At 46.1% G+C, this 14,217-nt stretch overlaps 1 protein-coding gene across 3 annotated transcripts in view; it reads left to right on the top strand.

Annotated features, from left to right (window-relative positions):
* Positions 1 to 14,217, top strand: part of LOC124595590 — a 477,082-nt gene that overhangs the window by 106,287 nt on the left and 356,578 nt on the right. Inside the window, exon 1 of one of the 3 annotated variants that reach the window (XM_047134386.1) lies at positions 2,653 to 2,852. The exons of 1 other annotated variant lie outside the window; for it this stretch is intronic. In XM_047134386.1, coding sequence (XP_046990342.1) covers positions 2,817 to 2,852 — 36 coding nt within the window. In that variant the 5' untranslated portion in view covers positions 2,653 to 2,816. Of the gene's footprint in view, positions 1 to 2,652; positions 2,853 to 14,217 lie in introns of those variants that run through there. One more of the 3 variants, XM_047134387.1, reaches the window with a different exon arrangement.

The following is a 14,217-nucleotide window of genomic DNA, read 5'->3' as shown; positions in this document are numbered from 1 at the left end:
GAAACTTGGGTTCAGTGGAAGAGGTGTCAAAATAAGCAAACGCGTGTCGTGGCTTATCCGTCGATTGTCGACCGCTTCTGAGACGACGACGGTCAAAGTTTTCACGTAACTTAGATGCCTTTTAGCGAGCGATAATGTCAGGCGAATTGGTGGTACAGTGGCAGGCGTCGCAGTCTCTCATTTTTGCGCCCCGTGTTCGAAGCGCGATTATTATTTTTATCTATTTTATTTTCATCTTTTATGTACCAACGTCCGTAGACGGTTACTGCGCAAGTGTTTCTTACGAGGTTAGGGGACACAATGGCATTATGTTAACTGTCCAATTACAACTTATTTTCAGAACAAGTGTCATACATTTAATGTATAATATGTGTGTTACAATCGTTTTAAATTCGCATGGTCTTATATTTCATTCTTCCATAAATTTTAATTCTTGTGTTTTATGTTTATTCTTCATGATGATTTGGTGCACTCCCCTGGATGATAACAGTACTGATAGCAGCATCAAATGGCTCTGAGCACTGTGGGACTGAACTTCTGAGGTCATCAGTCCCACAGAACTTAGAACTACTTAAACCTAACTTACCTAAGGACATCACACACATCCATGCCCGAGGCAGAATTCGAACCTGCGACGGTAGCGGTCGCGTGGTTCCAGACTGAAGCGCCTAGAACCGCTCGGCCACTCCGGTCGGTCCATAAACGTTTCATGGGATTCATGTCGGGCGATCTGCATGGCCAAATCAGTCTCTCCAATTGTCTAGAATGCTCTTCAAATCAATCACGACCAATTTTGGCCCAGTGACCAGGCACGCTGGCATCCACAAAATTCCATCGTTGTTTGGAAACGAAGTCCATGAATGGTTTGTAAATGGTCTCGAAGTTGTTGAACATAAACATTCTCAGTCAGTCTTCGATTCAGGTGGATTACAGTCCATTCTATCTAAACATTGCCCACACCATTATGGAGCCAACACCAGAATGGACAGTGCCTCGTTGACGACTGAAGTGCAAGACTTCGTGGGGTCTGTGCCACAATCAAGACCTATCATCAATAATTCAAAAGTCTTAATCGCATTTATTATTATTATTATTATTATACCGGCAACCGGTTTCTACCCGACGTAGGGGTCATCTTCTGGGCGTTTACAAAAAAATGGTTCAAATGGCTCTGAGCACTATGGGACGTTCTAAGGTCATCAGTCCCCTAGACCTTAGAACTACTTAAACCCAACTAACCTAAGGCCATCACACACATCCACGCCCAAGCAGGATTCGACCTTGCGACCGTAGCGGTCTCTCGGCTCCAGACTGTAACGCCTAGAACCGCTCGGCCACCCCGGCCGAGTGGGCGTTTACACCATTGGTCGACTGCTGGTGGTGTCACTCCCGTCTGCATAATTGAATTATTGATTAATCATACTAATCGCTGCTTCTCTCCACACCCATGCTGTCCAAAAACCTATCATCAACTCTTACCAATTGAAATCTAGAGTCTCTGGCCAGCCCACGGTTTTTCAGTCTTCTAGGGTCCCACCGATAAGGTCACGAGCTCTGGAGAGCCGCTGCAGACAAAGTCGTGCCGTTAGTAAAGGCATTCGCGTCGGTCGGCTGATGCCATAACTCATAAACGCTGAATTTCGCCGGACTGTCCTAATGGATACGTTCGTTGTACATGCCACATTGATTTCTGTGGCTACTTCACGCGGTGCTCCTTTTCTATTAGCATCGAGAACTCTATGCAAAAGCCGCTGCTCACAATCGTTAGTTGAAGGTAGTCAGCCATTGTTGCCTGTGGTGTGAGATAGTGCCTGAAATTTTGTAGTCTCGGCACACACTTGACACTGTGCATCTCGGATGAATTCCCAAACGATTTCCGAAATTGAATGTCCCACGCGTCTAGCTCCGACTGCCACACCGCGTTCAGAGTCTGTCAGTACCCGTCTTGCGGCCATAGTTACGTAGTAAACCTTTTCTCATGGACCGCCCGTGTACAAATGACAGCTGCGATAGCGCGCTGCCCAGTTATACTTTGTGTAAGCGATCATGTCGCCATGCCTATGTTTGGATGTCGCTGTCCCACGGCTCCTGTCTCCTCAGTGTGTTCTGTGCCCTCTTCCACTAAGTTTCTGGGAAATCGGTTTATGGCACTTGCCGTGTTCGCCTCGTCAGTACAGGAATAAAACGCTAGCGCGCTGCAGTAGGCTCACTTGTCACGAGTAGTGAAAGTTAAGTTGCTGGTGTAAAAGTGGCTTAAGTACTCACCGACGGTCCGGTGCGAAGTAGCGCGTAGACAGAGAGAGAGAGAGAGAGAGAGAGAGAGAGAGAGAGAGAGAGAGAGAGGTGCTGGCGCTGGGCTGCGCCCTACCTGTTGCCGTGACCAGGCGTCGCGCCGGCCTGCAGGGCAGCACTCGTTCCGCGCGCGGCCGCGGGCAGCCAGATACTGCGGGGTCGCGGGGTCTCGCTGATAGCGGGCCTCTGCTTCGGCCGCAGCGCCGCGCCACGGCCGGCCTGGCCTCCAGCCCGCAGAGTCCGCGCGCCTCCGCCGCCGCGCACGCACTGACAGCCTGCCCGCCGGCGCCGCCCTCGCCGTCCCCACGCCCTGCCGCCCCCGCAGCTGGGCGTCGCCCCGCGCCGCGTACACCCCGCGCCACCGCGACGACATGTGCGCCCGACGCTGCCCGTACGAGCGCAGTCGCGCGTTCGCTCACGTTTCGCCTCGCCGCCCGTGCATTTATGCTCGCATGCAGCACCCGGGATTCTGCCTCGAAATATGATCCCCCGACGCTGTTGTGGTGTAGGCAACACGGTACAAGATGAGATTCACGAGTGTACAGCCAAAGTACCATATGGTAAGTACTATATAAATGTTTTGTGGCAAATGCGTGTTATCCGGAGAAAGCTAACTAAAGGACTGGCCTGGGTGGCTGCCTACGGTACTAGAATACAGGGTACGGACCATGCGGCGTGTGCGCAGTAGCAAACCGCGACGCTGACGTCACTGTCGACCTTGCCACCGCTCAGTACTCTGCCACTGAAATTACTTTTTTTTTAGTGACGGTTACGTACCGAATATTCATATGATTTTCAGAGGTTATTTTTATTAAAAAGTCAATTTCCTTACAGTGGTATTTTTTACTTTATTTTGATGTTTATCTATCAAATGTACGTACACTCGATTTAAGCAGTACCTGCAGATGAGTCATAATCGTTCCAAAGTCTGTTGTATGGCCGCGCAGGATTAGCCGAGCGGTCTAAGGCGCTGCAGTTCAAAATGGCTCTGAGCACTATGCGACTTAACTTCTGAGGTCATCAGTCGCCTAGAACTTAGAACTAATTCCTAACTAACCTAAGGATATCACACACATTCATACCCGAGGCAGGATTCGCACCTGCGACCGTAGCGGTCGCTCGGCTCCAGACTGTAGCGCCTAGAACCGCACGGCCACTCCGGCCGGCGGCGCTGCATTCATGGACTGTGCGGCTGATCCCGGCGGAGGTCCGAGTCCTCCCTCGGGCATGGGTGTGTGTGTGTGTGTGTGTGTGTGTGTGTGTGTGTGTGTGTGTGTGTTTGACCTTAGGATAATTTAGGTTAAGTAATGTGTACTCTTAGGGACTGATGACCTTAGCAGTTAAGTCCCATAAGATTTCACACACATTTGAACATTTCTCTGTTGTATGTACATGAGATAAACATCAAAATAAAATTTAAAAAATACAGCATTACGGAAATTTACTTTCCTTATAACAGAACTATCGACTTGACCACAGTTATTTTATTTCATTCCTTCTTACGCGTTTTGGCATTACTCCATTTTCAAAGAACCAAAATCTTGTTGATACCAACTAACGCGTCCAGTTTAATCGTATGAAGCGTAACTTCTCACTTTGTTGCGTGATAGCAGACGCAGATGTGAAGGTTACTATGTACTTGGTCCACTATATGGCATTCCTCCCTTTGGGTGGTCAGATGTGATCGACCGTAATCTTGACGGCCAATATGCCCACATTCATGTTCCCATGCAGTCCAACGTCAAGCCGCCAGTTCGCATCGGTAGCTGAGCGGTCAGCGCGGCAGATGGCTAACCGAATAGGCCCAGGTTCTTTTCCCGGCTGGGTTAGGGATTTTCGCCGCGTGGGGACTGGATGTTGTGATATCGTTACGTTCTTATCGTCATAACTGACAAGACAATCCTCTCCATTACTGAGATGGCTGAATGGGCAAGACTGGAAAGCCAATAAAATGGGAAAAAAGTCAAACCACTATCACATCCGAATCCCCAAAAAACTTGGATATTGCACGATTGACCAGCTAGCCAAATGGAGGCCCAAAAAAAGGCCTATCTTACAGTCCGTCAGGAGCTGATAACGCTGACTCACACGAGTAAGCGGAATCTGCGTGTCCTTCACAGCGATCGCTCGTCATCTGACGGTGTTGACTTACCCTACTAGATATGGTGCCAACACTGAACTTTAACATCACTAATGCGGTCTGGTCATCGTTCTACCTGTCACGGAGAACTGAATCTCTAATTATGAACTTACACACTGATGGCGTGTACGTGTACAAAGTTACATTAACATCTGATCACGTCTTTTGGGAGCTTCACTTCCTTTTGCCAGGCGACGTAGCTCTTGTACAAAATCTCACTGGACAGTCGATTTCACTGTACCTGTCAGTCTTCCCATATAGACTAATGTACAGTAGCTACCATAAACAATGAGGTACAGATTTCGTTTAGATTTACGTTTCTTTAAGACTTTTCTACAATTCGTAATGTCTGTACTGCAATAATACATTTAAATATTTGTGTCCCAGACTGCATGCAGCACGTTTCAGTAACACTTGTTTCAATAATGACTCATTTTTATTGAAACTGCCGAAAGTTAGTTGATGTATAATCATTTCGCTACGAATCAGTCAACTTTTAAAAATGGTCGGGATTGCAGTGGTTTTAATATTAGCTTTGTTTCAGTTTGAATATACACGGTGGTCCATTGATAGCGACCGGGTCAAATATCTCACGAAATAAGCATCAAACGAAAAAACTACAAAGAACGAAACTCGTCTAGCTTGAAGGCGGAAACCAGATGGCGCTATGGTTGGCGCTTCCATAGGTCAAACGGATATGGACTGCGTTTTTTAAAAATAGGAACCGCCATTTTTATTACATATTCGTGTAGTACGTAAAGAAATACGAATGTTTTAGTTGGACAACTGTTTTCGCTTTGTGATAGATGGCGCTGTAATAGTCACAAACGTATAAGTACGTGGTATCACGTAACATTCCGCCAGTGCGGACGGTATATCCTTTGTGATACATTACCCGCGTTAAAATGGACCGTTTACCAATTGCGGAAAAGATCGATTCGTGTTGATGTATGGCTATTGTGATCAAAATGCCCAACGGGCGTGTCCTATGTATGCTGCTCGGTATCCTGGACGACATCATCCAGGTGTCCGGACCGTTCACCGAATAGTTATGCTATTTAAGGAAACAGGAAGTGTTCAGCCACATGTCAAACGTGAACCACGATCTGCAACAAATGATGATGCCCAAGTAGGTGTTTTAGCTGCTGTCGCGGCTAATCCGCACATCAGTAGCAGACAAATTGCGCGAGAATCGGGAATTTAAAAAAAGTCGGTGTTGAAAATGCTACATCAACATCGATTGCACCCGAACCATACTTCTATGCACCAGGAATTGCACGGTGACGACTTTGAACAGCTCTGCCACTGGGCACTAGAGAAATTACGGGACGATGACAGATTTCTTGCACGCGTTCTATTTAGCGACGAAGCGTCATTCACCAACAGCGGTAACGTAAACCGGCATAATATGCACTATTGGGCAACGGAAAATCCACGATTGCTACGAAAAGTGGAACATCAGCGACCTTGGCGGGTTAATGTATGGTGCGGCATTATGGGAGGAAGGATAATTGGCCCCCATTTTATCGATGGAAATCTAAATGGTGCAATGTATGGTGATTTCCTACGTAATGTTCTACCGATGTTACTACATGATGTTTCACTGTATGACAGAATGGCGGTGTACTTCCAACATGATGGATGTCCGGCACATAGCTCGCGTGCGGTTGAAGCGGTATTGAATAACATATTTCATGACAGGTGGATTGGTCGTCGAATCACCATACCATGGCCCGCACGTTCACCGGATCTGACGTCCCCGTTCTTTCTGTGGGGAACGTTGAAGGATATTTGCTATCGTGGTCCACCGATAACGCCTGACAACATGCGCCAGCGCATTGTCAATGCATGTGCGAACATTACGGAAGTCTAACTACTCGCTCTTGAGAGGAATGTCGCTACACGTATTGCCAAATGCAGTGAGGTTGACGGACATCATTTTGAGGATTTATTTCATTAATGTGGTATTTACAGGTAATCACGCTGTAACAGCATGTGTTCTCAGAAATGATAAGTTCACAAAGGTAGATGTATCACATTGGAACAAACGAAATAAAATGTTCAAACGTACCTACGTTCTGAATTTTAATTAAAAAAAAAACCTACCTGTTACCAGCTGTTCGTCGAAAATTGTGAGCCATATGTTTGTGACTACTACAGCGCCATCTATTACACAGCGAAAAAAGTGGTCCAACTAAAACATTCATATTTCTTTACGTACTACAGGAATATATAATAAAAATGGGGGTTTCTATTTCAATTACGCAGTTGATATCCGTTTGACCTATGGCAGCGCCATCTAGCGGGCCAACCATAGCGCCATCTGGTTTCCCCCTTCAAGCTAGAGTAGTTTCGTTCTTTGTAGTTTTTTCGTTTGACGCTTATTTCGTGAGATATTTGGCCCGGTCACGATCAATGGACCACCCAGTATACGATACGAATCATCATATCCCTTGACAATTTTGTGGACGATAATCGTACCAAAATAGCCTAAAACATTTAGATCTTTTCCAAAGTACCAGTATGAAGCTTTCCACAAGAACCCAATGAGACTATCACTGGGCCGAAAATTTTGATCTGCCATATCACTTGATGTAAAGTGCCCATAAGGCATTCCTGTTTTAGAGAGAACCAGTGAAACGGTTATTATCCAGTGACTCGGTAAGTTTATGGGATGAGTGGGTTTCAAACAACCGCCTTGTCATCCAGTTTTAGGTTCTCCGTGTCTCCTATAATTTCAGACAAATGCTGGGACTGTTCTCTTATAACAATACGGTCAGATTCTCCCCACGTATGCCGGCCGGTGTGGCCGAGCGGGTCTAGGCGCTTCAGTCTGGAACCGCGCGACCGCTACGGTCGCAGGTTCGAATCCTGTCTTAGTCATGGATGTGTGTGATGTCCTTAGTTTGGTTAGGTTTAAGTAGTTCTAAGATCTAGGGGACTCATGACCTCAGATGTTAAGTCCCATAGTGCTCAGAGCCATTTGAGCAATTTTTTTCTCCCCACGTATTTGTCTAAGAGAAAGATTTAACCACCTGTAACGGCTTCAGTATCGACACATCTTGCCTTCCTCTATGCATGTCATCTGCGCCTGTCTCACTAATCATCACCTTACAGAGCTCTTAGTTATATACAACTAAGTTCCTACATTTTCGAAAAGCGATTGACACTATCCTACACTGCAACTACACTCCTGGAAATTGAAATAAGAACACCGTGAATTCATTGTCCCAGGAAGGGGAAACTTTATTGACACATTCCTGGGGTCAGATACATCACATGATCACACTGACAGAACCACAGGCACATAGACACAGGCAACAGAGCATGCACAATGTCGGCACTAGTACAGTGTATATCCACCTTTCGCAGCAACGCAGGCTGCTATTCTCCCATGGAGACGATCGTAGATATGCTGGATGTAGTCCTGTGGAACGGCTTGCCATGCCATTTCCACCTGGCGCCTCAGTTGGACCAGCGTTCGTGCTGGACGTGCAGACCGTGTGAGACGACGCTTCATCCAGTCCCAAACATGCTCAATGGGGGACAGATCCGGAGATCTTACTGGCCAGGGTAGTTGACTTACACCTTCTAGAGCACGTTGGATGGCACGGGATACATGCGGACGTGCATTGTCCTGTTGGAACAGCAAGTTCCCTTGCCGGTCTAGGAATGGTAGAACGATGGGTTCGATGACGGTTTGGATGTACCGTGCACTATTCAGTGTCCCCTCGACGATCACCAGTGGTGTACGGCCAGTGTAGGAGATCGCTCCCCACACCATGATGCCGGGTGTTGGCCCTGTGTGCCTCAGTCGTATGCAGTCCTGATTGTGGCGCTCACCTTCACGGCGCCAAACACGCATACGACCATCATTGGCACCAAGGCAGAAGTGACTCTCATCGCTGAAGACGACACGTCTCCATTCGTCCCTCCACTCACGCCTGTCGCGACACCACTGGAGGCGGGCTGCACGATGTTGGGGCGTGAGCGGAAGACGGCCTAACGGTGTGCGGGACCGTAGCCCAGCTTCATGGAAACGGTTGCGAATGGTCCTCGCCGATACCCCAGGAGCAACAGTGTCCCTAATTTGCTGGGAAGTGGCGGTGCGGTCCCCTACGGCACTGTGTAGGATCCTACGGTCTTGGCGTGCATCCGTGCGTCGCTGCGGTCCGGTCCCAGGTCGACGGGCACGTGCACCTTCCGCCGACCACTGGCGACAACATCGATGTACTGTGGAGACCTCACGCCCCACGTGTTGAGCAATTCGGCGGTACGTCCACCCGGCCTCCCACATGCCCACTATACGCCCTCGCTCAAAGTCCGTCAACTGCACATACGGTTCACGTCCACGCTGTCGCGGCATGCTACCAGTGTTAAAGACTGCGATGGAGCTCCGTATGCCACGGCAAACTGGCTGACACTGACGGCGGCGGTGCACAAATGCTGCGCAGCTAGCGCCATTCGACGGCCAACACCGCGGTCCCTGGTGTGTCCGCTGTGCCGTGCGTGTGATCATTGCTTTTACAGCCCTCTCGCAGTGTCCGGAGCAAGTATGGTGGGTCTGATACACCGGTGTCAATGTGTTCTTTTTTCCATTTCCAGGAGTGTATTAACGAAGAGACGAGCATGCAGATTGGTTCTCAGGTATATGGCTGGCTCTAACTTTTTAGGTAAGAAAATTCAGTACGTTGTCCTAGACGTCCAGTGTTCATCGGAGACGAAGGTATCGTCCGAAGTGTGATAGGACCTCACTTGTTTTCTATATACATAAACGATCTGCCGGTTCGGGTAAGCGGCACTCTGCGACTGTTAGCTGATGACGCTATAGTGTACTAGACGACGTCTTCTTTGAATAACTGTAGGAGAATACAGGAGGAAAAATGGTTCAAATGGCTCTGAGCCCTATGGGACTTAACTTCTGAGGTCATCAGTCCCACAGAACTTAGAACTACTTAAACCTAACTAACCTAAGGACACACATCCATGCCCGAGGCAGGATTCGAACCTGCGACGGTAGCGGTCTCGCGGTTCCAGAACGTAGCGCCTAGAACCGCTCGGTCACCCCGGCCGGCAACAAGATGGAATAGTTCTACAATTCGACATACAACTATGCATTTACGTTCAGCTTTGAGGTTGAAAAATTTCATAAGAGACGCTGAGTTTGAATACATAAAATGGTTCGCTATATTGCAGTATAAGGGCAACATCTTATCGAGAAAGTGTAAATAGAACATGCAGCTACTGCAGTATTGTCTTACCAACGGTTTGAAAAGAAGTAGTTCACCTGTATTGTTATCACAAACAGTCCTTCAACGAGCTATCGATATATAATGGAAAACATTTTGATTTAGAAAGGGATTTGGTTGGCGAAGTTGATGTAGAATCACAGTGACGTTATTCGCCAAAAACTAGAACGAAATTCAAAAGTTTTCAATATTCCTCCTGAAGAGATCGTGATTTTAAAGTTTTATATCGTTAGGCTGAATTGAAGCTGATTTTCAAGAGATCAACAGAAAGTAAATTTGTTCTATAAATGACAATGAATTGGAGCCATGAGTTTTTGGAATTCAAATTTACCTGTTATTCTTAATCCTCTTTATTCACATATTATGAATAAATAACGAAAAGAATTTTTTTCTGTGTTCGTTTCTCATCGTTTGAAAAAATTTTGCTCAACTTTGCTCGTAAGATAGCGCGCTACGTGTTAGGCTGCACGAGCAGGTCCGAAACATCACTCTCATTCTTCTTAATTACGTATTGTAACGAAGTAACACAACCAAACAAACTTTCTTATTGTAACTTTGAGTTGTTAAACGAGCAGTCTTGAAATAAACAACCGACAGAGACTAGGTATTAATGCTGTGAATACAAGTAAGCCAGTTACCAGTAAAGGACTAGACAGTTGCCACCAGCTACTGTATCTCGGTATCTACGTACATTTTCAGGTGAATGTTCATTTCCAATATTTCACGATATGGGTACACACTTTCGGCTATCGAGGAAACTTGATGACACTTGCGGGCAGTTCAACGTGTGCCATATGGACTTTTGCCTGTAACTTGCCTAACAGTAGCAGCCGAGCAGTAGGTAATTTAGTACTGCCAATCCTGAAAGATGGTAAGGTGACCTATGCAATACAGAAAGGTTTAAACATCGAGTCTATGGAAATGTGAAAGGTGAAATCCGTGTCAGTTTCGCATTCATAAGACGACATCGTACAAGTTCAAACTCTGAATAACTTTCCTTTTAGGAATGATTAATTGTCTCCTGGAATCTGATATTTTTCTTAGAAACGGTACCATTCAACGAATGCTCCTTTGTTTATTATAACTTCAAAGTCTGAAGGTGTACAAAGAATGATACCTCTTCTTTAAAAGTGCTCTACGCTATTTGGTTGGATTCTTCGTTGTCCATGATTGTGGAACGCCATTTGACACGGAGACGATGTAAATTTTTATGTTGCTTCACACTCTGATCAATAGTTTGTTTTCGTGCCTAGAGCTAATGTTCTACACTACTGGCCATTAAAATTGCTACACCTAGAAGAAATGCAGATGATAAACGGGTATTCATTGGACAAACATATTATGCTACGACTTACATGTGATTACATTTTCACGCAATTTGAGTGCATAGATCCTGATAAATCAGTACTCAGAACCACCACCTCTAGCCGTAATAACATCCTTGATACGCCTGGGCATTGAGCCAAACAGAGCTTGGATGGCGTGTACAGGTACAGCTGCCCATGCAGCTTCGACACGATACCACAGTTCATCAAGAGCAGTGACTTGCGTATTGTGACGAGCCAGCTGCTCGGCCACCATTGGCCAGACGTTTTCTCTAAGTTATTGTGCAAGCCTCTTTACCCTGCATAACAACTGCAACTTACTTCTATTTCTACCTGCTTAGTGCAGTCTATCTTTGGGTTCGCTCTGCAACTTTTACCCCTGGCACTTCTTTCCATTACAAAATTAAGTACTCCTTGATGCCTCGGGATCTGTTCTATCAAACGATTTCTTCTTTTAGGAAGTTGTGATATAAATTTGTTTTCTCTCTGATTCATACAGTTTATTATTCTTATTTATCTTCAGCAATCTCCAGTAGTACATACAAGTCTCTTCATGTCGTTAATGTTTCACTTTCGTATTAGGCTAGAGATAAATGCGTGCAGAGAATTCTTTCTAATATTTATATTCGAGGTTAACATACTTATCTTTGCTGTCGCAAGTGTGAATGATTGTCAGCACGTACGTTGAGCACACACAGTGTCTAGAAACTTCCCAATACATTCAGCGATGACCATTACGGTATTAAGTAAATATTTTATTATAAACGTGACGCTTGCACGTGTTTGCTCTCACTTTCGGAACTGTCACGTGCGCTGCTTGTAATCGGATATACACGGTCCAGTCACATTAATGTTACTACAGCCTATGTTCGTCGTAAGCGTGCAATAACCTCTCACAGATGGCAGGTGGCAACACTAACAATGGAGAGTCTATAAAAAGTGCTGAAGGAACACGGAAAACGGCGCAGTCGTTGTGATGCAGAATCGGAGCGATTTATCTGACTTCCAAAAGGGTGGAAGGATTTCCGAAACGGATGGCTTTGTAAACTATTCGCGTGCCACAGTGGTTACAGTATACAGTGCACGGCAAAATGGTGCTACATAAAACTTTGCAAAAACAGACATAATGCCTGATGGGGCAACCGCAATCGGTGGTTTTACAATGTTATAATGTGACGCAGCATGTGAAGGTTGCGGTGTGTGGACGGGTTACTCCTGTAACCGAAATTGCAGATCTGAAGATGATTCTAGAGTAACCGAAACCGGTCATGTGAATAAACATTTTATGCAATCAAGACGGACTATAAGTAACATTGCTATCCAAAACGTCGCCGCGGCAGTTGTGGTGCACCTTGGGTCGTTTGTGACATGCGTCAACGACGGCTGCGGAGATGTGTACGGGCAAATAGACGCCAAACTCTAGAGCAACTGACCGACCACATGAACCATGGGGCTACCAACAGTGTCTGCTCAACGACTTTTTAGCGAAAGTTGCTGCGTATGGACCTCCGCAGCATTTTTGTGCACTCGTGCTGACTTCTCTTCATCGGTGGCAAAGAGTGGAATTTTCACGCCAGTACCGTAACTGGATGTACACTGAATGGCGACTGATAGCCTTTTTAGATTAACCACATCTTATTGAGCCGTGGCTGACTCGTGTTATGCTTTGCATTAAACCTTGGTTGCTATTCTGTGATTAGTCTCCCACGATTATGCTGTTATCCTCCCTCTCCGTGAGTCGCGCTACAGTCTGGAACCGCGTGACCGCTACGGTTGCAGGTTCGAATCCTGCCTCGGGCATGGATGTGTGTGATGTCCTTAGGTTAGTTAGGTTTAAGTAGTTCTAAGTTCTAGGGGACTGATGACCTTAGAAGTTAAGTCCCGTAGTGCTCTGAGCCATTTGAACCATTTGGGTATTAGCAAGCGCATTAAGACGTTAAGAGGATGTATAGAAATTACACTGAAAAACAATTACAACGCCAAGAAGGAGTTGTGCGACCTAAACTGAACGTAGTAGGCGCGTTTCTACGTCTGTAAGATGGTTGTGAGAGTTAGCTACCTTTAAGATTCGACGTGGTGAGCTGATGTTAGCCAAGAATGCATTTAAGGAGACAAGAAGTCATTATCAACACCTTACTGAATTTGAACGAGATCATGTAACAGGGCTACGAGAAGCTGGACGTTCCTTTTGCGATACTGCTAAAAGACTTGGCACGATTTTTTGTTTTTATGATTTTGATTTTAATAATTAAGCTTTATTGTTCATTTGTCAGATTGAGTCTTCTTTCCTTCATATATATATATATATATATATATTTGAGGTTGTACATGATTGCTGTCAGCGGTGGACATGAGAATGTACCGTCGCAAGAAGACAGGGGTCGGGTTGGTCACATGTTCGGCTTATGGCTGTGGAGGACCGTGCTGCATCTGCAGCAGCAATTTGAGCAATAGTTGACACCACAGTGGCACAATGAACTGTTTGTTACAGATCGGTTACTTCAAGGACAGCTCCGAGGTAGACTCCCTTTAGCGTGCAGTCCACTGACCCCCGAACTACAGCCAGTAGTTTCAAGCGAGAGCTCATTGGAAGGCAGGGTGTAAATCTGGTTGGTTCCATTGATGGCTATGGGTTGATTAGAAGTAGGCCAGCTGACGGCCTGTCTGCAGCCTAGACCACTGGACCTACACCTGGAGTTATGGTCTGGGGTGAGATTTCGTACGACAGCAGTATTACTCTCGTGGTTCTCCCACTCACCGTGACTGCAAATTTGTAGGTCAATCTGGTGATTCGACCTGTTGTGCTGCAATTTGTGAACGGCATTCCAGGGAGTGTTTTCAACAGGATTATTCTCGCTCACATAGCGCTGCCGTAACCGGACATGCTCTACAGAGTGTCGAAATGTCGCGTTGATCTGCACGATCACCAGATCTGCCTCCAATCTTGCACATGTGAGACACCATCGGACAACAACTCTAGCATCAACCGCAAACAGCATTAACCGTCCCATTGCTGACCGACCAAGTGGAACAGCTAATGAACTCCGTCCCACAAACTGACATCCGGCACTTGTATAATATAATACATGCACGCTTACATTCAACATTCTGACAGTTTCACCAGTTATTAATGTAGCAACATTTCACATTTGCAATGGGTTATCTTGTGCTTACATAAACCTGTGATCTTGCAGTGTTAATCACTTAAATA

The sequence above is a fragment of the Schistocerca americana genome, chromosome 2 (assembly GCF_021461395.2).
Source record: "Schistocerca americana isolate TAMUIC-IGC-003095 chromosome 2, iqSchAmer2.1, whole genome shotgun sequence".
In the NCBI taxonomy this organism is placed as follows: Eukaryota; Metazoa; Arthropoda; class Insecta; order Orthoptera; family Acrididae; genus Schistocerca; species Schistocerca americana.
Note: the sequence above shows the minus strand (reverse complement) of the source record. Positions and strands in the feature narration are given on the sequence as shown.